The sequence below is a fragment of the Macaca fascicularis genome, chromosome 6, assembly GCF_037993035.2.
Source record: "Macaca fascicularis isolate 582-1 chromosome 6, T2T-MFA8v1.1".
NCBI lineage: Eukaryota > Metazoa > Chordata > Mammalia > Primates > Cercopithecidae > Macaca > Macaca fascicularis.
Genome location: NC_088380.1, coordinates 60,770,557 through 60,796,759, shown reverse-complemented (window position 1 = coordinate 60,796,759; position 26,203 = coordinate 60,770,557). Strand labels below are relative to the sequence as shown.

The 26,203-nt window shown below is 37.5% G+C and overlaps 1 protein-coding gene across 2 annotated transcripts in view; it reads right to left on the bottom strand.

The window, feature by feature from the left end:
• Window positions 1-26,203, bottom strand: part of MTREX (Mtr4 exosome RNA helicase) — a 126,356-nt gene that overhangs the window by 60,370 nt on the left and 39,783 nt on the right. For both annotated transcript variants that reach the window (XM_005556905.5, XM_045393716.3), the window contains 10 exons: window positions 25,608-25,698; window positions 23,942-24,066; window positions 22,777-22,875; window positions 22,219-22,321; window positions 20,316-20,447; window positions 17,781-17,860; window positions 16,413-16,523; window positions 14,202-14,303; window positions 8,967-9,092; window positions 2,039-2,189 (listed from right to left, as the gene is read on the bottom strand). In XM_005556905.5, the coding sequence (XP_005556962.1) occupies window positions 2,039-2,189; window positions 8,967-9,092; window positions 14,202-14,303; window positions 16,413-16,523; window positions 17,781-17,860; window positions 20,316-20,447; window positions 22,219-22,321; window positions 22,777-22,875; window positions 23,942-24,066; window positions 25,608-25,698 (1,120 nt within the window). The remainder of the gene's footprint in view (window positions 1-2,038; window positions 2,190-8,966; window positions 9,093-14,201; window positions 14,304-16,412; window positions 16,524-17,780; window positions 17,861-20,315; window positions 20,448-22,218; window positions 22,322-22,776; window positions 22,876-23,941; window positions 24,067-25,607; window positions 25,699-26,203) is intronic.

Below are 26,203 nucleotides of genomic sequence, written 5' to 3'. Positions count from 1 at the left end.
TTCAAAAATCTGCTTATGGAAGTTTACTAAAGGTGACTGTTGAGATCATCCAGCTCACATTTTAAGAAATTGTCTGTCATCTTTGATTTTTTTCTTAATCAATTAGAGAGGTTATTACATCTATTTTCATCACTTTATTAATGGTGAAACCCTGTATCTACAGAAAATACAAAAATTAGTCAGGCATGGCGGCACATGCCTATAGTCCAGCTGAGCGGGAAGGATCAACTGAGCCCGGGAAATTGAGGCTGCAGTGAGTTGTGATGGTACCACTGCATTCCAGTCTAGGCGACAGAGCAAGACCCCATCTAAAATAAAGTAAGAGTGGAATTGTCCTATATACTCATAAGAAAGGAATCTCAAATTTGTCTTGTTAAATAAATCATGATACAGTTATAAAATGGAAATATTATTCAGTCATTAAAAATCATACTTTCTTGAAATTAAAACTTTTTTTTTTTTTGAGATGGAGTCTCACTCTGTCGCTCAGGCTGAAGTGCAGTGGTACAATCTTGGCTCACTGCAACCTCCATCTCCCGGGTTCAAGCAATTCTTCTGTCTCAGCCTCCCAAGTAGCTGGGATTACAGGTGCCCACCACTACACCCGGCTAATTTTTTTGTAGTTAGAGAGGGGGTTTCATCATGCTGGCCAGGCTGGCCTCGAACTTCTGACCTCAAGTATCTGCCCGCCCCGGCCTCGCAAAGTGCTAGGATTACAGGTGTGAACTACCACACCTGGCTGAAATTAAAACTTTAAAAGTCAGAATAAATGAGCTACTAAATACAAAGCATTTAATAAAAGGCTAGGCATAAGGTAAATATTTAACAAATGATATTAATTATAAGCATTATCATTACCAGTATAAGTATCATTATTACAAAAACCTCACATCTAATTTTGCCTTTAAAAAGCATACTTATTCGTAAAACAAAATAGAAAAACTACAAAGTGTTAACAGTGGTTGGGTAGCTATTTCTGTGTGAGATTACAAATGATTTTAACTTTCCTCTATCTTTGTCATATTTTCTTTTTCCTTTTTACAATGACTACACACAATATTTTTATAAGATTTACCCAAACCAGTGGTTTATTTTTTTTCATATTCAAGTGAAAACCAGTAGTTTAAATCGTTGCCTTCATTTTAGCTTTTAATCAGCTCTTATGACCATTAGTCACGCTACCCTCTAAGGTAAGAATCAATGTACAACTCCACTTGAATATAATTACCATAGGACATTTACTTTTTGTGCTTTTGCAAGCATTACCTTAATATTAAGAACTGAAAATTCCAAAAAAGCTAAACTCTAATCCAAGTTAAAGCATTGCATTTCCCTAAACATTCACAGGCTTATGCCAGGGCACTCTTTTATAATGAGAAACGGTGAAAGAACAAGGCTAATATGCATGTGATTCTCTTTTTTTTTAATTTTCTTTTTGAGTCGGGAGTCTCGCTTTGTTGCCAGGTTGGAGTGCAGTGGCGCAAACTTGGCTCACTGCAACCTCCGCCTCCCATGTTCAAGTGATTCTCCTGCCTCAGCCTCCTGAGCAGCTGGGACTACAGGAGCCCGCCACCAAGCCTGCTAATTTTTTGTATTTTTAGTAGCGACAGGGTTTCACCATGTTGGCCAGGATGGTCTCGATCTCTTGACCTGGTGATCCACCCGCCTTGGCCTCCCAAAGTGCTGGGATTACAGTCGTGAGCCACCGCGCCCGGCTGCATGTGCTTCTTATAGGTCAAGTTTTAAGATACTAGGCTTTGTGTTATTTCATTATTCAGGACCATGAGTTATACGATACATATGCACAAGACAAGAATTATACTAAATTTGAGCCAACTATAGAAAAGTTCCCTGCCAGCGTTTTCTTTCCTTCATTTTGAAATGTTCTATTCAGTTACAATGATCAGACTACAGTTGTGCAGTCCATTACATATGAACCAAAATTTACCTTAAAAAAAAAAGCCAAAGCAGCCAATAATGTAGACATTTTGCTAGTCTCCTAGCTACATTAAGCTCTGTTACAATATTTTATACTTACTCTCTACTACTCCTGGAATTGCTCGATAATGCTGAAACTGATAGAAGGATTTTTCCAACATGTACTCAGGATTAATTTCTTCTACACGTAGTAAGTTCAAAACCATGTTGTAGGTCAAATGGAAAGCACTATTTAGAGGATCAGCGGAGCCCTAAGAGAGAAAAAAAATGTCAATTTTGTAGTTTTCCAAATAAATTTACCCAAGTACCTTAAACCTACTATAATACATAATACATCACAGCAGAAGTGTATTAAGAAACTTTTATTTCTCAAACACATACCACACAGAAGTGTACTGGACATGTGTAAACTCTATTGTTTTCTAAAGATAAGGGTAAAAATGGAAAATACTGAGGCTCAGAACTGAATACCCAATTTAGCAATCAAGTTAATAAGCTTATGTCTCTCATCTATAAGTATTCACACAAATCCTTTGTTTTAGCAAAACTAAGAACTCCAAATACATGTTAATTCTTGATTCTAAAGCCTCTCCTGTTTCCTAAAATATCATTCTTTCTTTTTAGCCATGAAAATTAAAATATAACCCCCACTCTGATTCCATTCCTTTGGAGCTTGCCCCACCTACATTCCTCCATAAAGCCTTAAACCACAACCATCTAGTCCAGAATCATCTCAAACTTCCCAGAACTAGAATTATCAGAACTTATATTCTAGCACTGGGCCATATATTGCTTCTTGCTTGCTTTGTATAAATGTAAATATATTCCTTACGTTTAAAAATGATCACCATTTACTGAGGGCTTAGCATATGCCACTCACTGTACTAAATAAATACTAAATCTTCAATTCACAACATTCGTAACAGTATTTTGTCTCCATTTTAAACAAGAAACAGAGGCTCAGAGAAATGCAGGGACTTGCCAAGAGTAAAGCAGGAGCTAAAATCTAGGAGTATCTAGGCTTAAAGTCTTCATGGAGGGCAAGTCATATTGGAACTTATTTTATATACCTATCAATCCAACGCACACCTCACATTACTAAAAATATAGGAACCCTTTGAATGTTGATCAAGTACTCTTTTAATGTATTTAATTTGATCAGTTAACTAAAACAATGTATCAAGAGACAGCCTAATAAGAGGATCACCTAAAATTTAACTGAAACAAGAAAGGTAACCAATGATAAAGATATGTAAACTTTGAAGGATTCCAGGCAAACTTTGAAGAATTCCTTTTTGCCAATTTGCTTACTAAAAAGATATTGAGAGAGCCAAACATACCACTTTTCTAGAACAGTTTTTGTAATATTTTATAAATACTAATATAATGATCTCTTACATTTTAGAATATATGGTTCATTTAGGCAAGTAGTTCTAAAAATTAACGGGCTAAATAGTCTTGCATTATAAACCATAAAGGTGGAAGATGGAGAAATAAATAAATGTGAGCCTTCCCACTTCTTCAAAAAAGGCCTGTACATAGTTATCTTATGTACAGTTACAGAACCAACTTTAATAGAATAGGTATATGCTTCTTACATTTACAGATAATTTAAATAACCAGTAAGGTCAAAATTATTTTTCCTTCAATTCAGGAAAATTTGATTCATTGTTGAAAAGAACACACCACTGACTAGAAATATCATACTATTGAAATGAGCACTTTATGTACTCTAAGTAACTAGTATGTTTATTTAGTAATTTCAGAAAGTATAGAAATGGTTTTATTTTGATAAAACTAATAACATCTACTCAAAATACTGTGATATTTTTACATTCTTTGGAAAATATGGGCACCATATTGGAGCATGTATTTCTTCTAGTTATAGTGGAAAAATATAATACTTAACTGCTAACAAATAAAAGATGCATTCACCAGTCTTTCTGAAAAGCTGTTTAATAACACACTTTCTCATTTACTCAACTTTTCATTTGAACAAACATTATGAAAAATGATTTTTTTGTGACTTTTCTCAAGTAATCAAAAATGTATCAAAAGAACCGCTAACTTGGCTGGGTGTGGTGGCTCATGCATGTAATACTAGCACTTTGGGAAGCCAAGGTGGGCGGATCACCTGAGCTCAAGAGTTCAAGACCAGCCTGGCCAACATGGCGAAACCCCATCTCTACTAAAAATACTAAATTAGCCAGGCATAGTGGCACATGCCTGTAATCCCAGCTACTTGGGAGGCTGGGGCAGAAGAATCACTTGAACCCAGGAGGTGGAGGTTGCAGTGATCCAAGATCGCACCACTGTACTACAGTCTGGGTGATAGAGCGAGAAACCGTCTCAAAAACAACAACAACAACAAAAAAAACCCAAAAAACAAAAAAACTGCTGCCTTATGTCAAATTCTGTTTAAGCTAATAGCAGATACTTCAACGATAGCAATACTGGAAAAGTTGAACAGGTTTCTCTATTGCTCCTTTAAAAATTAGCCAAGTCAGCCAGCATGACGGTTCATGCCTGTGATCCCAGCACTTTGGGAGGCCAAGATGGGCAGACTGCTTGAGCCTGGGAGTTCAAGGCAAGCCTTAGCAACATGGCGAAACCTTGTCTCTACAAAAAATACCAAAAAAAAAAAAAAAAAAATTACCCAGATTTGGTGGTGCATGCCTGTAGTCCCAGTTACTTGGGAGGCTGAGGTGGGAGGGCTGCTTGAGCCCTGCAGGTCAAAGCTGCAGTGAGCTGAGATTGCACCACTGCATTCCAGTCTGGGCAACAGAGCAAGGCCCTGTCTCCAAAAAAAAAAAAAAAAAAAAAAAAAAGCTGGGCATCGTGGCTCACGCCTATAATCCATAATCCTAGCACCTTGGGAGGCTGAGACAGGAGGAAGATCCCTTGAGCCTCAGGAGATCAAGATCAGCCTGGGCAACAAAGGGAGACCCTGTCTCTATTTTTAAAAAGGCTGGGTGCAGTGGCTCACGCCTGTAATCCCAGCACTTTGGGGGGCTGAGGTAGGCAGATCCCCTGAGGTCAGGAATTTGAGACCAGGCTGGTCAACATGGTAAAACCCCGTTTCTACCAAAAAAATACAAAAATTAGCTGGGCGTGGCCACAGGTGCCTATAATCCCAGCTACTTGGGAAGCTGAGGCAGGAGAATCGCTTGAACCCGGTAGGTGGAGGCTGCAGTGAGCAAGTTAAAAAATTACTCAAGCCATAAAAATGAAGGAAAAAAATTATTAAAATATTTCAAATTCACAATCATTAAATTATTTACATGCTCAAATATATAAATATGTGTGTGTGTGTATGAATGTACTGAGAGTTTGAAAGCTCTAGCAGGCAACAAACACATTTTGCCATGGTTCTAACACCAATAGGAAAAATAAATACATATGACAAATAGACTTGAATTATATACTAATGTATAAAGTAAACCTACTATTTCTACATATAAGGTAACTATGAAGAAGTTACGTATTTTAATTTTTGAGAAAATAACTTCAAGTACTCAGTATTTCTATTCAAGTTCTGAAATTACTTAAGAATGATCAATTATTTTTGCCTATAAGAAAACAAAATATACCTGATATGACTATTTTTTAGCCTATCTACTTTAAGTACATCAAAGAACAAACTGCTGTCTCATGTCAAATTGTGTTTAAACTACTAGTTGAAAAATCTATTTGCGAGAGGTACTGAGAAGCAGTACCATATGGTAGTTAGAAGCATAAACTCTGAAATCAGACTGCCAGAGTTCGAAAGCAGGATTTGCCATTTAACAACAATATAGCTCTGGACAAATTTTTAACCTCTGCATGCTGTATTTATAAAACGTAGATAATAACAGTAATTATTATAATTAGTATTTGGAACACACTGAACATTCAATAAGTATTAGTTGTTACATCCCAGCACTTTGGGAGGCCGAGACGGGTGGATCACGAGGTCAGGAGATCGAGACCATCCTGGCTAACACAGTGAAACCCCGTCTCTACTAAAAAATACAAAAAAACTAGCTGGGTGAGGTGGCGGGCGCCTGTAGTCCCAGGTACTCGGGAGGCTGAGGCAGGAGAATGGCCTGAACCCGGGAGGCGGAGCTTGCAGTGAGCTGAGATCCGGCCACTGCACTCCAGCCAGGGGGACAGAGTGAGACTCCGTCTCAAAAAAAAAAAAAAGAAAAAGTATTAGTTGTTACAAATACTAAGTTAACTATAAATTCCTTAATGATAGTAAAACTACCTAGAAAAAATCCTAGAGGAAATAAGTTGTACGTCAGTCTTGATAAAAGAAATATGCCTAGAAATGCAGATACACAAACAGGTACTACATTCTTTCAATCAAACTAATATTCAAAGTGAAATGTTCTCCTTCATATCCCAAGGATGGCTATGAACCAAAAAGGAAGCTAACAAGTGCTGGCTAGAATGTAAAGAAATTAGAAGCCTCATACAATGCTGGTGGGAATGCAAAATGGTGCAACTACTTAAAACAGTCTGGCAATCCCAATGCAATCCCTCCCCCCTCCCCCCTCCCCATGATAGGCCCCTGTGTGTGATGTTCCCCTTCCTGAGTCCAAGTGATCTCATTGTTCAGTTCCCACCTATGAGTGAGAACATGCGGTGTTTGGTTTTCTGTTCTTGTGATAGTTTGCTAAGAATGATGGTTTCCAGCTGCATCCATGTCCCTACAAAGGACGCAAACTCATCCTTTTTGATGGCTGCATAGTATTCCATGGTGTATATGTGCCACATTTTCTTAATCCAATCTGTCACTGATGGATATTTGGGTTGATTCCAAGTCTTTGCTATTGTGAACAGTGCTGCAATAAACATACGTGTGCATGTGTCTTTATAGCAGCATAATTTATAATCCTTTGGGTATATACCTAGTAATGGGATGCCTGGGTCATATGGTACATCTAGTTCTAGATCCTTGAGGAATCGCCATACTGTTTTCCATAATGGTTGAACTAGTTATACCTGATGTAAATGATGAGTTGATGGGTGCAGCACACCAACATGGCACAAGTATACATATGTAACAAACCTGCACATTATGCACATGTACCCTACAACTTAAAGTACAATAATAATAAATAAATTTAAAAAAAAACAAACAAAAAACAAAAAACAAACAAACAAATAAATAAATAAATAAACTACAAAAAAAAAAAAAAAAAAAAAAAACAGTCTGGCAGTTCCTCAAAAGGTTACACATAGAATTACTCTATGACCCAGCAATTCCTTTCCTAGGTGTACAGTCAGGAGAAAACAAAACACATATTCAAGTAAAAACTTGTTTAAAAAAAAAAAAAAGTTCATAGCAGCATTATTCACAGTAGCCAAAACATGGAAAAAATCCACATGTCCATTCACTGCTGAACAGATCAAGTGTAGCATACATGCTGAACAATGAAATACTATTCAGCAATGAAAAGGAATGAAGTTTTGATAGATGTTACAACATGGATAAAACTTGAAAACATTAGGCTAAGTGAAAAAAAGTCAGATACAAAAGGGTACACATTACATGAGCCTGTTTATATGAAATGTCCACAACAGACAAATCCATAGAGACAGAAAGTAAATTAGTTGTTGTCTAGGGCTTGGGGTAGGGGTGGTCTTCTAAAGAAAGAAGAGTAACTTAATAGGTATAGGGGTTTCTCTCAGGATTGATGAAAATGTTCTAAAATTGATTGTGGTGTTGGTGACAAAACTCTATGAATATATTAAAAACCATGGAAATGAGTGACTTGCATGGTATGTGAATTATAGCTCAATAAGTCTATTAGAAAAGTAAATTTAAAAAATGCAATGAAAGGTGACACAACTTTACACATACAAGGTAACAAATCCAGAAACGTCAAGTATATGGAATGAAAACTCCGCACTAAAGGAACCAGATGCTGTCATTAAAATATTACCTCCTATAATCTGGCAACCCGATTCTGTTCTTTCCACACACAGAGTACAAGGAAAGAAAAATAGCATGCGTTATATCCGGCACAATTAGAGAAAAGAATAAAAATTTTCAGTCTTGTTTAATTTTCCTTTCATGGAGCACTAAAGAGGTTTCCAAGTGTTAATCTCTAAAGTTGAAAATAAGACACCATACGATTATTATGAATATGTACAGACAAGCTTTGTCTTTACTTATGTAAAGACATATAAAGATATACACACCTTTATCTATTTTGCTTCAACATACCAAGCTTCATTATGACTATATCTCAAATTCTCCACAAAGTTCCCAAGTCTAAAAAGTTAGACACACAATCTGTTTCATAGATACTGACCTAAGTGTGTCTTAACATGTTTTGAAGTAGCTACTTTTAAGTAGCTAATGAGCTGGCAATTAATTTTGTTTTTAATTAAAGTTTCCTATCTTATTAACATTTTTCTCTATATGGGTAAGAAGAAAAAAAGCAACCAGGCCAAACTTCCTTTAGAAGCTCTTCAAAACAAAAATAAAATTCTAGACCATCTGAAGCACAAATACTAAGCAAGCAAAATAAAAGTCTAATCTGCAATAAAGCTTAAAATGTGTTCTTTATGATTGGGATATTTATAATCAATAGGGTAAACTGTAAAGGTAGATTGCTGAATTAACCTATTAAGCTATCTGGGCTTGCAAAGGCAGAGGAAGCTCACTGCCTGCCCCAAACACTTGATTATCAATCATGTGTCCCACTTCCTGTTCTGACAGGTAAAGAACAACTTGTGCAGTGGATCGGTCAAATAAAGAGATTTCTTAAATTTGGAGGAGAAAGTAAACATTTCTGCCCTCTCTGGAGATCTTCACACCCTATCCATTATATGAGTTGCTCTCCACCTATTAGGTGAAGTAGGATACAAGATGTTAGTATTTTGAGTAGTCACACCCTTCTATCTTCCCAAGCCCAGATAGTTTCAGTATATTAATTCATTTTAGTTAGGTATCTGACTGACAACCAATTCTGAAATGGTTTCTGAAGCATATTTCTGGAATTCTTGGTAAAGGTACAGAATCTTAATGTAGTTACCTTAAGTAATTGTTTTCCAATTGTTGGGCTCATCTTTTCATCTACCATAAGAATTACAATTCCTCTATCATCCATTCCTCTCCTTCCAGCACGACCAGACATCTGAATGTATTCACCAGAAGAAATCTGAATGAACACAGTTAAAATTCAGAGTTTAGGAGAAAAACTGGTGAAAAACGTATTCTTAAAATTTCTCTTATTGTAAAACTTGTAACAAGTTATAAACCCTAAGAAAGGAAACATGATTAAAAACATGAAGTTTTAGAAGAGTTAAAGTCAAAGCACAAAAATGCAAAACATGTGAGAATAATGTTTCAAACCCATATCACACCAACATAACAAAACTAAATTTTAGACTTATTGTCATTTTGGATCTAAAATTTATGCTTTTAATCTAAATTTAAAGCCTAAAATTTAGGCTTTTAAAAATTTTGGCTTTTCACAGTAAGCCAATTACTGTTAATTATGCTTTCAAATATATGACAGCTACTGGGAAATACTGGCTAATTCACTGGCATTTAAAAAATACCTTTGAGCTAGATATTCTGGAAAACGGCAAAATCTAAGAATGCAAACAATGACCCAAACTCAACCAAATATCAGTTTTGATTTGATCATAATTACCTTTCTGAATCTGCAAAATGAGATGACCATAATTCATGTTTTTTGAAAAAACAAATTCTCTCCTATTTTATTGGTATTTATGCCTGGAGTTTGGTAGAGTCCATTTGTCATCAGGAACAACCTGATAGAGGAAGGTCAGTAAGGCTCCTGTATACAGGCTTTCAGAGCACCATTGAACCACTTCAACACTGGGCAAAGTTTTTCTTTAAGTGCATGTGTACTTTTCTCCTGTGGAAAGGGTCCAGATTCTTTTTAAAAAATTGTAACTCAAAAAGAGTTAAAAACCACTACACGTCACAATGCTGATGCCTCTGGATGGTGGTGGCAGTCCCAGCTCAGACATGGTTAGCAGAGCTGCTGAGACACTGAAAGCCCACTGCCTGTATGAGGTATAGCTGGAACACTGCCTACAGAGCAGGTTCCACCAGCCTCACCGGAGAAGATGCCCTTATGTCCATGATGGGCTGAGAGAAAAGCAAGGTCCTTCTCAAGCCATCCAACAATATCCAGCTGGATCTGGTCAAGAAGGTGCAGCTGTTCAGTGGCACTCAGAACGGTATGTATAAGCACTTCATCATAGAGGCAGGCAGGTTTCCAGCAGCCAGTCAATAGGCATAGTGCTCCCAATACTGGCCACAAAGAGCCTCCCTTGTGACTACACAGCCAGGATGGCTAAATACAGGGCCAAGTTCGACCCATAAGTGACAGTTAACTTCGACATGAAGACCCCAATTGGCCAAAGGAGATTCTGCCAAGTGGTATGCATGGAGCACTGAGCCACTTGGCAGCATATGCCATCAAGATAATTGAGATCAAGTACCAGGAGGGGTAGGAGGTGTGGGAGCCAGAGCCATATGTGCTGCACCAGGTGCGTCACGCCAACATCATCCAGCCGGTGGAGGTGTTTGGGATGCAGGCGCATGTATACATTTTGATACAACTGGTCCCTGTTAGCAAGGAGCTGTTCAACCACATCATCACCAAGGGTTCCTTCACTGAGCATGACGCCATGTGAATGCTGCAGATGGTGCTAGATGGCATCCAGTATCTGCATGCACTGGGCATCACAAACCAAGACCTCAAGCCTCAGAATCTGCTATACCATCATCCAGGCACTGACTCCAAGATCATCATCACTGACTTCAATCTGGTCAGTGCCCACAAGAACAGTAACAACTACAAATGCCTCATGAAGATCACCTGTGACACACCAGCATCCCCTGCCCCAGAGGTTCTGGCCTGTATTACACAATTCAGTGCACGTGTGGGTCCCAGGCACCATTGTCTACATCCTGCTGAGTAGCATTATGCCCTTTAGGACAACAATCATACCTCAGGGGCAAGTATAGTTACTCGAATGAACGCTGGCTACCCAGTATGTCCAACCTGGCTAAGGATTTCACTGACTGCTGATAGTGGACCCTGGAGCTCCTATGACTACACTGTAGGCCCTAAGACACTCGTGGGTGATAAGCATGGCAGCGTCTTCATCCAGGCAGAATCTGCACCAGTTCATCTCCTAAAACCTCCTCAAATGTGCCTCCTCACACTGCCAGAGCACCAAATATGCCCGGTCCACATGTTAAAGCCACTTGACAGGCTCCAAGCTGACACACATGCAAGAGCATGAGCTGCAGAAACTCAAACCTGTGTTACTAGCAACAGTACAGTGGCTGATCCACCTGGCTGTGGTACAGACATAGCATGATCTCAGCCTGGCCATTCACTGTTGTGCCATCTAGGCCTGTTACCCTCTCTGGAAACAGGTCTATACAGCAAGCAAAAGGTGAAGAATGTCTGTGCCTTCTCTGTGCCATTTTCTTCTCTGTGCCTTCAGCAGCTCCACTCCTTGCCATGGGCCTGGGCCATGTGTGACAGAGTAGAGGTGGCACAGGGGGCTGTCCATGACTCCCTGAATGAGGTATCTGGCCTGGCAATGACACCCATTTTGGTGGGAAACTGCTCTGGTATGAGTTGGGGGAAGGACGGAACCTGGCCTTCACTGTCTCCCTAACCCTTTGACTCTTCCCCAGAACAGGGGGGCTGCAGTGCTGGCTGAAGAATGTTCTATAGCCTCAGGACTCTTTGGGACAGTTAATTCTAGAATCAACCCCCATTCCTCCACAGAGCCTTCTTCCCTGACTCTCTACATTCCAAGGCATCTTGATCCTTAAGATTATGCTCCAGTGGGAGGCCCAGGTAAACACAAAGCTTATGCTTTGACTGGACTCGTAGCCCCTGGCTAGATCCAAACAGTCCCCTACCTCCCAGTCAAGACCTTTCTTCCTTCATGGTGCCCCTGCAAAGACATCTCCTGACCCCAGGATTCGCCAAGACCTCTGGTGGTAGGGCAACAGCATGGACCTTAACCCTTCTAGATGATGTGGCCATGCTGGTGGCAGGGTTGCCCCAGGCTCCAACCTATCTCTGACTATGAGAGGGTCCCTGGCCCACCAGCCTACCACGCTCAGTGTCTTCTTTGCAGAGCCCACCTTTACCTCCCTTTCCCCTTTGGATGTCCATTTCATTCCCCAGGTACCTCCTTCCCAACAGTGGAGGGGTTAAAGGGAGTCCCACTGCTGCTACCTGGGGAATGGGGCCCTTAGGGGCCAAAGCAGAGGGCGGGGGGTTCACCATTAGGATTCCATTGTCAGCCTGGTTCAATCCTTTGATATGGCCCATAGCCCTTTCCCATCAGGCTCCACTGCTCCCTCTTCTACAGTGGCATGAAGGTGCTATCTGGCATCTGGCATAGTATAGACAGCCTGGGAGTAATCACTGCACATCCATCATACACACCCATTGTGCACACCCGCTGTGCTCCACAAGGAAGCAGGAAGGAAAGAGTTGCTTTGTTAGGGAGGGTCCCAGGCTGCTTAACTCTCTCCTTCTCTTGAGCTTCTACACATCTCTCCCCAAAACTTAACCATATTGTGTGAAATGTCTCTGAACCCTGGGTGGCTGGGCACTGGCCTTCTCAGAGGTTCCCTTGCCCAATCCACCCTGTCCCTGCTTCCTCTAATGGCATTAGCCTTCCAGTCTGGACCCCGATGAGTCTCAGGCTAGAGGCAGCCCCTGTGGGATGTGGGTGGGGACGGCTGACTGCTTTCCCCTAGAAATCATCATCAAATCTGTCATGGTACCTTCCCCCACCACAAACCAGGCTGGAACCCAAATTCCCTCTCTCCACAGCTGCCTTATTGGGTAGGAAGGGGCTAGGGCCCAACCTTTGCCAGACTGCAGGGTCCCTGCTAGCATAGAGGGTTTGGCTCCCACTCAGCAGCTCCATTCAGCTTTTGCCAGGGGGCAGCCTTGGGCCAGGCCCTCCTGGTCCAAGAAGTCCTGGCCCAGAAATGTCACTGACTCACCATACTTATATTTCTCTTTTGTATAGCATCCAACATTTTAAAATACAACACATCATGAAAAACGTTTTGTCTTTATTTACAGTTTTAGTGAGGGTACTTTTCAGCATTTTGATGATTTGTAATTCCTTTCAGAAACTTCTCCAAGCAGAGAGAATCACCAATTCCAAAAATAAAAGGTTAAATAAAGGACTACTTACAATTTTCCCCAAAGCCAGGCTATGGGAATTCAAACGAGAAATCTTTGTTCCATCACTTTCTTTTCACCCCCGCCAATGTTCTACTGTCTGCTTAGCAAATTCTCATCTGCTGTTACTTATTTTAAGGATTGCCTTTCTATGAAGCATTCCCTGACCCCCAGCTGACTTTGTTTCTTATGCTATATCCCTGTACATACTTCTCACAGTGTTTACAGCATAACATTTTATTGTATATCTGTCAAAAGAAACAAGTCTGTATTGTCTTTTTGTTGTGTCTACTTCAGCATCCCAGTCATCTACCAGAGTTCTAAATTCATATTTTAAGTTTGGTAATTGCTTACTAAATGGGGTACTTGACTTTTAAATCTGAAGGGCAAAATAGATGCAACTACAGCCACTGTAGTGGTGCTTTAAAACCTTAAACCTTAAGAAATGAAAACTCTAGACATATTTAAAATGATTTAAAGCATTCATAAATCACTTGCACACTTAACCTCCTATCATCAAACTCCTTCACTTAAAGGAATCTCTTTTTTTTGGAGGAGAGGTGGGAGTGAAGGAGTCAGGATAAAAATTTAAGGGAACAGAGGTTTGTTCGATTAATTAATTTATTCAGAGTCAGGGTCTCACTGTCCTCAAGGCTGGAGAACAGTGGTGCAATCACAGCTGACTGGAGCCTTGACTTCCTGGGCTCAAGTGATTCTTCCACCTCAGCCTTTCAAGTAGCTGCGACTACAGGTGCACATCACCACTCCCAGATGATTTTTGCATTTTTTGTAGAGATGAGGTCTCGCTATGTTGCCCAGGCTGGTCTCAAACTCCTGGCCTTAAATCATCCTCCCACCTTGGCCTCCCAAAGTGCTGTGATCATAGGCATAAGCCACCACAAATGGCCAAGAGCCAAGGTTTAATCTTGATGAAATTGTATTAGCTCAGATTCAAGTTCTTAAGTAGGTTGGACTTAAAATCTCAAAGACTATGTAAACCAGTTATCTGTAGTACAACAAAGATAAAAATTGTTTTGATGTATGAATTGCTTTACTTACCCACCGGAAATCCTTCCCATCAAATTTGCGGGCATTTGTAAATAAAACAGTTCTAGCTGGCATGTTAATTCCCATAGCAAAAGTCTCCGTGGCAAATAAGGCCTAAGTAAATAAGTAATTCTATAATTAAACATGTATTTTAAGCTGAAAACCTAGTTTTATAATTTTTAAGTGTTAAATAAATGTATTAATTTTTAAAATTAGTTAATGAGACCCTACAAAAATAAAAAACAATATGCTATTCTCAAACCTATTTTGTATTTTATATATAAAATTATTAATTAACATTTAATGTCTCTCATAGCCCAGAAATTTGGTAATTCAGAGAAAACAGACTTTCTGAAATTCTAACAGTGCCAACTAGAGAGAATGCACACTGGTCTTACGAACAAAGCTTTAGGTCATAGAATAGTTTTCTAAACACGAACACATTTCCTGGCCTTTGCAACTGATGACGCAGTGATTTTGAGGACCACTTCAGTATTAGAAGATCTCTCAAGGAAGACTAGAATCAGTGACTCTGTAATACACTTCTAAGACCAACAAAAATAGTGGTTTAGGTACAAAAAGATATACATATAAGTAAAGTCATTGAAGCACTACATTCTCCAGGAAAGAAGTAAAAAAATTTTAGTTCATCATCTCAATAGCATATTATTCATTCATTAAAAAGAATGAAGAAGAATCTGACATATGATGAAATTATATAACAAGGGCAGTATTACTTTTTTTTGTTGTTTACAAAATGACTAATTCATTATCTGTATGTATACTAGTAGGTATTTCTGGTAAGTGATGGGATGATCTTTCATTTTTTTACTTTACATACAACTGCTCTATTTGAATTTTACAACCAGCAAGTACTGCTTGTTTATGTTTTAAAAGATCCTTTAAAAGTGGGGCTCAGCAAAATATATAATCTAGAAGGGATATACCAGGATTTAGGTATAAATATTGGCCAATTCTTGATCTAAATGACTTCAAATATTTTCTTCAAGATAAGTAAATTTATCTTAAATATTCTACTTAGTGCTGAGGTTCTCACAATAAATCTCACATATGATTTTTTAAATGCTAACAATTTTTAAACATAAAATAATGTATGAGGCTGGGCATAGTAGCCTATAATCCCAGCACTTTGGGAGGCTGGGTGGGAGGATCACTTAAGGTCAGGAGTTCAAGACCACCCTGGCCAACATGGTGAAACCCCGTCTCTACAGAAAAAAAAAAAAAAAAAAAAATTAGGTTGGGCGTGGTGGTATGCTACTGTAGGCCCAGCTACTTGGGAGGCTAAGGCAGAAGGATCACTTGAACCCAGAAGGCAGAGGTGCCACTGCACTCCAACATGGGTGACAGAGCAAGATTCTGCTTCAAAATTAAAAAAAAAAAAAAAGTATGACTCATATATAGACTTATGATTACATTATGATGTTGTTTCCCATTTTTAATATCCCATTTCTCGGAATAAATATCAGTATCATTAAAAAAAAATGAAATCAGATGCTCTCTGGTTTAAATTAGAATATTCAAAAAACTCTCTTTCCTAAGTTTAACCAGCAATTTCCTTGTCTTCTCTAAACTAATCCTTTTATTCTGTATATAGAAAGAAGTTTACAACCCCAGGTTTAGTAATTAAATACACCTTCTGCAACATCTGTGGTATCCAATAGTGTTACCACTACATTCTTTGTTTTTGTTCTTGTTTTTGAGACAGTTTTGCTCTTGCTGTCCAGGCTGGAGTACAATGGTGTGTCTCCACTCACTGCAACCTCCGCCTCCCGGGTTCAAATGATTCTCCTGCCTCAGCTTCCCTAGTAGCTGGGACTACAGGTGCCCACCACCACGCCTGGCTAATTTTGTATTTTTAGCAGAGACGGGGTTTCTCCACGTTGTCAGGCTGGTCTCAAACTCTCGACCTCAGGTAATCCGCCCACCTTGGCCTCCCAAAGTGCTGGGATTACAGGCGTGAGCCACTATACCCGGCCACCACTACATTCTTTAAGAAAGGAAACAAATGGTTTTTTTTAACCTACACTCCAAGATTTATTTAAGTATAACAGCATATATAAACATCAAGTTCACTATTTAAGTCATTTCATTAAGCCTTGTGAAACACACACATACAAAACTGCCTATAAACAATGTTCTCTAATTTTCAGACTCTTCATACAACACAATATGGGGGCATAAAAAATAAAAATAAAACCATACCTTTATCAATCCTTCAGAAAAGAGAATTTCTATAGTTTCTTTCAAAATAGGAAGTAAACCACCATGGTGAATACCAATTCCCCTCTTCAAAAGAGGAAGTACATGTTCCACCTGTGATTTTGGAATAACACTGATTTTACATGTGAGAAAATGGTTTTTAAAATGTTAAACTAACTCAATTAAGAAAAATGAGTAAATAATGCTTTCTCTTTAAAGAAACTTAGTAAAATCTTTCCAGAATAAAAGCAAAACACAAATCTATATTCTCACAGATTATTAAATTCAATATAATTCTGGCCTAGTTCATATGAAAGGCATATAGTAAATATACTTTACAAATGCTTTGCTGACTTAAACTTTCCAGCATCACTTCATCTCCTCAAAAAACATTACACGCTATGGGGGCAGTTTTTGCCTGTAGAAAATAAACTTAAAAGATACTGGCAACTCAAACCCCCCAAAAATAAATCACTGTAACACATATTTAACATGAATATGTACTTAATCTAAAAATAAATCAATTATTGAAGAATTATTTTAACAATCTATCAAATGCCATTAAATACTTAATACTAGAAGTGCGCGATAACAAAGATGTATAAAAACATGGCTCAGCCCTCAGATACTACTAATTCACCCAGGAAGAAAAGCTACAAAAAAGTTTATACATCAAATACCCTTTTCAAACAGCAAGAAACATGTTACCACAGTCTTATGAAAAATCCCTTACAAATCAAGGCATTCATCTGTAAAGGAAAGTATGATGACTTCCCAAAGTTTCTTTTCACCCAACAGAACTTTCATACCAGTCTAACACACTATTTCTCAGCTCTGGATGCATAGTACAATCATCAGGGGAACCTTTAAAAGATTCTGATGTCCAGGTCGCACATCAGATCAATTAAATCAGAATCTCTGGAAGTGGCACAAAAGCATCAGCATATTTTGGAATTCCCAGGCAATTTCAACAGTCGAAGCAAAAATACACTGGATTAAGGCAAAGTAGGTGTGTTAAATTCCTCATTAAACACACGATTTTCAGTAAGGGTTCTCTCTTATTTTATGTGGTAGCCTTATGGATTAAAAAAGTTAATGACTTAAAACTAGCATTAAAAATTCTGTAATACTGAGAACACTAGTAATTTTCACACCATGCTAGCTCTCAAAGTTCCTTCAGGCAGCAAATCTTTCTTCCTATTGACTTTTTGAAGTTTAAAGTAAAAGTCAAAGTATCATTTAAGTGCATATCACAACATATATGCTGCAGTGTGTGAAAAGTGTAATAGAGTAATAAAACCAAGCAACATAAAGTGAATATAAGAAATCTATTAATATCTACACTTTTATCTACTGATACTGAAAACTCACCTGAGGGAGTTTTTTATCTTCATCGGATAAGCAATCAATTGCATTACTGAATACTTCTTCAACCATCTTCTTTTCTTCATCTAGGAGAAAATTCAAGGGTACAGAAAATTCAAGGGTACAGAAATATCAAAATGAGTCAGTGATACCACACTTCACACATAACAAAGAATAAGGATCTAAAGGCCAGGCGTGGTGTCTCAAGCTTGTAATCCCAGCACTTAGGGAGGCTGAGGCAGACGGCTGGCTTGAGGCCAGGAGTTTGAGAACAGCCTGGGCAACATGGCAAAGCCCCGTCTCTGCAAAAAACACAAAAAAATTAGCCAGGCATTGTGGCATGCACCTGTAGTCCCAGCTATTTGGGAGGCTGAGGCAGGAGGACCACCTGAGCCCAGGAGGCTGAGGCTGCAGTGAGCCATGATCGCACCACTACACTCCAGTCCTGGCAACAGAGTGAGACCCTGTCTCAGGAAGAAAAAAAAAAAAGAGTCTTTAAAGAGCAAAAGTAAAGAGGTGGCATTTAAAATGGTTAAGGAGAAAGTAGATAAAAATTATCCCATAATCAATATAATTCTCTGCCTTTCAAAACATATCTAGTAGACTTAATTCATGAAAAAAACACTGTCTTACAAAAATAATAACAATAACCACATCTAGTGCTTTATATATAACATGTAAGTCTAACAATTACAGGACACAGGAACTATTATTATCTACATTTTACTACTATGTAAAGTGAAGCTTACTTTTTAATAATTAGCACTACTATTAAATGTGAGAAAAACAATTCCAAAGCCCATGCTCTTTCTTAACCATTGCACTGCCTTCTTGTGCAGAGTCTACCAAACAATATGTACTGAATAAATATTTGTTAAACCAAATAAATATTTGTTAAATTAATTAGTATGCAACCCTGCCAACTTTAAGTTTATTTGGCACTTGTAGGTAAAACATTTATGGGCAGAACAATTCAGTCTTTAAAAAAACACAAACTATTATTGGCTTTAGGAGGCTATGATGGCTATCTGTCATTTGTTACTTTTACTCATGGAAAAGTAGGAATTAGCTTTAAAATGCACAGATAAAAAAAAAACCTGTCTTGATAAAGAAAACAATACAACTGAAATTAAAATTTGGACGCCTTAAGATATTATTTACTTTTCATTGTACTGGATTACATGTGTAAAAGGCAGAGTTGAAAGATAATCAGGTTGGTATTCAGTACACTGCAATTCTTGGCCAGTGGTATGGTTTGAATGTGTCCCCCTAAAGTTAATGTGCTGACCCCTTAATCCACAATACAACAGTGTTGAGAGGTAGGGCCTTTAAGAGACAGGGCCCTCATGAATGGATTAATGCCTTTATCAGAGGAGTGGCTTAGTTATCACTGGTATGGGTTCCTGATAAAAAGATGAGTTCAGCCCTCTTCTCCCACCTTTTGCTCTCTCTTGCATGCTCTCCTGCCCTACTGTCTTCAGCCATGGGATTCCACAACAAAAAAGGCCCTCACTAGATGTGCTGGGTCCCTCAAATTGGATTTCCAGCCTCTTGAACTATAAGAAATAAATTTCTGCCTTTCATAAATTACCTAGTGATATGGTTTGGCTCTGTGTCCCCGCCCAAAACTCATCTTGTAGTTCCCATGGTTCCCATGTGTTGTGGGAGGGACCCAGTAGGAGATGACTGAATCATGGGGATGTGTCTTTCCTATGCTGTTCTCATGATAGTGACTAAGTCTCATGAGATCTGATGGTTTTAAAAAATGGGAGTTTTCCTGTACAAGCTCCCTCACTTTGCCTGCTGCCACCCACGTAAGATGACTTGCTCCTCCTTGCCTTCCACCATGATTGTGAGGCATCCCCAGCCACATGGAACTGTGAGTCCACTAAACCTATTTCCTTTGAAAATTGCCCAGTCTTGAGTACGCCTTTATCAGCAGCGTAAAAACGGACTAGTCTCAGCTATTCTGTCACAGCAACACAAAATGGACTAAGATAGTCAGGTTGTGCTACTATCTTAACTGTGTGACTTTAAGTGAATTACTTTTGCAATTAATGTATAGAAACAATTTGCTGATTTGCTAAAAGTTATATCACTTTGACTGAGAATTACAAAATAGTTAAGCAAAGGGCAGGTCTTACTGGTTTACACTTCAGTGAGAATGAAGCATAGTATTTTCTATATAGAAGGTGGTCTAACCAAGCTACAAGACCTACCCTTAAGTGGTCAAATAGAGAACCATAATAACTGAGGAGTTTTATGATAACAAAGTGTAAGAAGGCATGATTCTAATATTTTTTATAGGGTTCTCCGAATTTTAAATAGAACAATGTACACATATCTTTCAATAAAAGGAGAAGAAAGGAAAGAAAGTATAAGTCAAGGCTCTTTAAAGCTTTTACAAATGTGCTGAGTACTGCTGTAAGTGTAAGGTGAATGGCATATCCTAGTAATACATAATAGATAAAAATATTACTAGAAATATATTTTACACTCGTTTTCACACAACATTAAAATGATACTGAAATGATGTAGTACCTGTGTTGAAATCTAATTTGGTCATTTGAAGTGCATAGGCTTCACAATCTTTCTTACTAAAACTGAAAATAATCACAGGTTGGAAATTTCTTTCCATAATCATCTTCACAATTTTGAAAACATTTGATGGTCCTGCAAAAAGAGTAAATAATACACCAAAATTAACTCAAAATAGATCACAGATCTAAATTTAAAAGCTAAAACTATAAAACTTTTAAAAGAAAAACATAGTAATAAATCTTCCTGATCTTGGGTTAGACAAAGCATTCTTAGATATGACAACAAAAGCATAAACAACGTAAGAAAAAAAAATCCATGAACTGGACTTCATCAAAGTGAAAAACTTCTGTGATTTCATGGACACCATCAATAAAGTAAAAAGACAACCTCAAACAGAATGGGGGGAAATATTTGCAAATCGTCTATCTGATAAGGGTCTAGTATCCAGAATATGTAAAGAACTATCATAATTCAACAACAACAACAACAATGTTCAACATCATTAGCCACCAGGGAAATGTAAACTGAAACTACATTAAGATACCACTTCACATCTAATAGGATGACTATAATCAGACATGCAATACTAAGTATCGTGGAAAAATTATATGTGAAAAAATTAGGTCCATCAGATTATACTACTATCTTCCCAAATGGGAAATCAGGGCAAAACACATAATCTGAGTTTCAATTACCCATTACCTAGCCCAGGGATGCTGTAATTACAGAAAGATGCCTCTGTTTCTATGGAGGAGGTGTACGGTGATACAAAGGATATAGAGAAAATGGAACCCTCATACATTCCTGATGAAAATGTAAAATGGTATAGCCACTTTGGAAAATACTTTGGCAGTTTCTCAAAAGGTTAAATATAGACTTTCCATATGGCGCAGCAATTCCACTCCTAGGCATATATCCAGAAGAAAACACCTAGTCACACAAAACTTGTATTAAATAGTACATTGCATCAACGTTAGCAGCATTCCTAACGGTCAAAAACTAGAAACAACCCAAAAGTCCATCCAATGATGAATGGAGAAACAAAATGTGGTATATTCATACAATGGAATGTTATTTAACCATGAAAAGGAATGAGTACATATAGCATAAAATGAACAAACCAGCTGGGCACAGTGGCTCACACCTGTAATCCCATCACTTGGGAGGCCAACGTGGGCAAATCGCTTCAGGTCAGGAGTTCAAGACCTGCTTAGCCAACACGGTGAAACCCCGTCTCTACTAAAAATACAAAAATTATCCGGGTATGGTGGCAGGTGCCTATAATCCCCAGCTACTTGGCAGGCTGAGGCAGGAGAATCACTTGAACCCAGGAGGCAGAGGTTGCAGTGAGCCAAGATAGCACCAGTGTACTCCAGCCTGGGTGACAGAGCGAGACTCTGTCACAAAAAAATAAATAAATTAAAATAAAATAAAATAAAATAAACGAGCTTTGAAAACATTATGTTAAGAGAAAGAAGCCAGTTGCTCCAAACATATGAAATGTACAGACAAGGGAAAGCCACAGAGATCAAAAACAGGCTAATGATTAGCTAAGTCTGGGGGATGAGAAGGGAAAGGCTGGGGGAAAAGGGAGAATAACTGTTAATGTGTACTGGGTTTCTTTTTGGTACATTAAAATATTTTGGAACTAGACAGTGGTGATGGCTGTACAACTCTGTAAATATACTAAAGACTATTGAATTGTATACTTTAGATGAGTAAATTCTATAACATGTAAATTATACTTAATGTCATACAAAAAAGATAAATATTTATTCAATTTTATCATATCTCATCTAGATCTTTACATAGCTTCAGGAAAAAAACTAAGACAAAAAATGTCAGAGTAATTTGAATACACAATTTACATGTAAAATTCTCTCAAAGCAAAGTTCCAAATTACCTTTTGTTCCTCCTTTCCGCCCTTTCTGGTCTCCTTTGGCCAAATCACCTGCATCTCGAAGCACTTGCATTGCAGTATTAAAATTATCTTCTCTGAAGTCACCCTGGCATCACAAATTTTTTCTGTGTAACTTCACTAATATTTAATCATAATTCAAACATTTTTCATACATAAGGCTTCCTCAAATAAAATAATTTAGTATAATAATGAAAGCCACTAAAATAGTCCAAACATGATCTGTGGTAAGAGGTATTAAAAGGTGAAAAAGAAGTAATAAAAAATGTAGAAAAGCAAAACATAAGATATCTGAAACATGTCCAGAACTCCTATTCTCTAGGCATTTTTAAATACTGGGAAGGAGGGAAATCTGATTCATGCATAAGAAAAATAAGTCTCAAATATAATGTTTGAAATAAACACACACACAAAAATCAAGACTGATTAAAACTAAGACACACGAATGTATCTCTGCCATTCTTAATTCCAAATTTAAAAAAAAACCAAGATATTAACAATAAAGCATGACATTATAGATTTAAAAAGCACAATTATTCTTACATTTTCATCAACCACAAGATGCAGGCCATCTCCCCCTGCTGGAAAAATGTAGTGTTGCAATGGAGTGGGCCGATAATCTGTGTAAATTACATGACAAGGCTGTAAAAAGAAAGAAATAATTAAACATACAGAATTTTATTTCTTCAAAATAAAACCATACCTTAGTCCAATCTAAAAGCTCTTAAGAAAATCAAGTAATGAATTCAACATTTCAAAGAGAAAATACTTCAAAAAACTCACTAAAACCCAGGCAAGAGAAAAATGTAGAAAAATTAGGTCTATGAAATTATACTACCATCTTCCCAACTTACCAATTCCCTAACCAGGGCTAAATACATGACCTGAGCATCAATTACCCATTACCTAGCCCTGGGATGCTGTAATTATGGAAAGATGCTTATTTTTCTACAGAGGAGGAGTACGGTGATACAAAGGATCCGTGAGCTAAAACGGAACTTTTCTGCCCCACCCAGGCTTTTCAGAACCTTAGTATAAAGCAGCAGGTTGATCTAGCTTCTCCCTAAGATCCACTGGGTTTTTCTACCCTACAGAAGCAATATGGGAGAATGTCATAAAAACACGATCAGGGAGCTTATAAACAGGTAAGTTCATGAGAGTATCAGTATAAAGGAAAATTAAGGGCAGAAAAATAAAAGCAAGAATAAATTCAGTATACGTAAACAAATGCCTGTTACAAGCCTATACAGATGCTAAAGTCAGACTAGAAAGGCAAAACAGAAACAGTCAGTAAAAAGTCTGTGTTTACAGGACAAAAATCAAATCAAATGCTCAAGAGATGCCCAGCTTTTCCTGGCACCAAAGCATTAGGGGAAATTCTGTGTACTCATGGATACCTATCTAAGTAAATGAAGTAGTTTCTAAACCTGGCAGATCATCAGATCAACTTGGGAAATTTTGAAAATCGGAGCTCCCAAGGCACTATTCCCTGAGATTTAGATATAGTGGGTTTGCGATGGGGCTCAGAAATCAACATTTCTAAAAAGCTAGTCAGTTGATTTTGATAAGCTGCTTGATTTGAGAAGTAGTTTACCATTAAAATTTTATTATTCTGGACAACATCAGGAAAAAAGCATAGGGAGACTAGAGCAAGGCTAATCTGTAATATTTTGAAAATTGAAGACATCAAAAAAGGAAGGAAAAATACCTGTTTATGTAAATGGCAAATCCATTCAGCAAACTGTCGGGCATTTGGAATAGTAGCCGAAAGAAAGACATAGTGGACGTTATCAGGAAGCAAAATAATAGTTTCTTCCCATACTACACCACGTTCTGAAAAAAATAAATATAAACTTTGGACTATAGTTGGACTACAGTGTCACTCTGTGATAGCATCTAAAATTACATTCTCTGAAGTTTTATAGTTAGAAATGCAGACTTTACCCAAGAATATTTGAAGCCATAGAACCTTACTGAAAACAATTTCTCACCATTAATCTATCCAGTAGAAAATCAGTAGACTAAACCACTATAAATACAATGTACTCTGAAATAGCCTACAAAGAGCAATTCCAGGGTTAATCTTTCCAAACAACCTAACAAGAGCCTCAATGACAAGGCAGCGGAACAGTATTTCTATGGCACAGCATTGAAAAGTAATGGTTACTGACTTGTAGAAAGTTGTAGCAACAACTTTAGAAGATACTATTACTATTCCAGATGGCATCGTTCACCCAAATTATCCTTGTGATCATCTGGAGATGAAAGAAAGACTTGATGAACGATAAAACTGTAAGTCATTTTTATTAAAATGGAAAAGGTTTGACAGCTTCCCTCCTAAAATAAACAAATCAACAAAGGATTTCTGATTCTAAAACCAAAACAACTCTCTTAAGAGCTTAATTTTATAAATTTGGAAAGGGTGAAATATTCAAAGGGTAAATGATTTCTTAAATTCTATTACTTTCTCCATAAATACAGGTTGATTTAGTGAGCTAGTTTAAATAAAAACCAAATCTTAAGTGTGTACATATTAAACATTTAACTTTTCAATGTGTTTGTTAATGTTAACCCTGCCAGCACCCTAAAAATTCCAAGCATACTTACTTTTTCATTACGAGAGTGTAACAGCCTAAGTAAGGGGCATTTGTAAGTTTTTATTTTTGTACATTTTTATTTCATAATCCTCACTTTTTTAAAAACCATAAACACGTATTTTATAGTTACTGAACTAAATAAAAATCAGGAAAGTTAACTTTGCAAGCTAGAAGTTTTAGAAATTCTACAACATTAGTTCTATTGGTAAGCTCTCTATTAGAAGCATGCCAGCTTTTAATTTATTTTGCTTTATTTGAATTTGCATTCCTCACCCAGCAAAAGTTACTATTAAGGAGCTGTACTTGAATGAAATCTTAATGGAAAAATAATATCATGTTGTCCACAATTTAAAGAAGCAAGGCCAGGTGTGGTTCATGCCTGTAATCCCAGCACTTTGGGAGGCCAAGGTGGAAGGATCACTTGAGTCCAGGAGTTCAAGACGTGCCTGCTCAACATTGTGAGACACCATCTCTACTAATAAAATAAATAAAAATTAGCCAGGCATGGTGGTACACGCCTGTTGTTTTAGCTACTTGGGGAACTGAGATGGGAGATCAAGTCTGCAGTGAACCATGATGCTAATACTGCACTTCAACCAGGGTAACATAGTGAAACTCTGTTTCAAAAATAAATACGTAAATAAATATAAAGAAGCAACAGTTTATTGAACCCGAGTCACACAAAAACTAGAAGCAAAATTTAACAATAACTTGCTCAAAATTCCTAATGTCATTCTAAAGGGAAACACATGACATATATTTCAACACTGAATATACCTGAATCTCTCATATAATGAATTTCATCAAATATAACCCAAGCAACTTCTCGCATAACTTCAGAACCTCTGTAAAGCATACTTCTCAAAATCTAAAGAAAAAAGTGAAAAATTTATTTAGTTGGATTCTGACATAACAGCTAATAGTTAGACAAAAGTTGTTTTTTCCAAGGAGGAATTGTGGATGTTTTTTATTAAATGGAAATTTTAAAATAATTTTAAAGGGTTACAGAACTTACTATTTAACAAATATTAACAAAAGTAATATTATATTGTTGTATATTTATATATTATATATTCCTTTTCTCATAAAAAACAAAGTAAATGGCTTCTAAACAGTTACTAATCAGATACGATCCACAGAGAGAATGATCACCCCTACTCTCCATATGTCTAGAATATGACACAACTTCCTTCTATATATAGCACCATCCCAAGATTCACACTTTCTAAAATATAAGTACAACTTAAATTATCCTCTATTCAAAACACTGGATCATCCCTGAGTGTTTGCCCATTTTTTTCTGCCTCGTTTTCTTGCAACATGGATACTTCCTGGCAACTGTTATCCTAATTTTTGGAGTTGATGAAAACCTT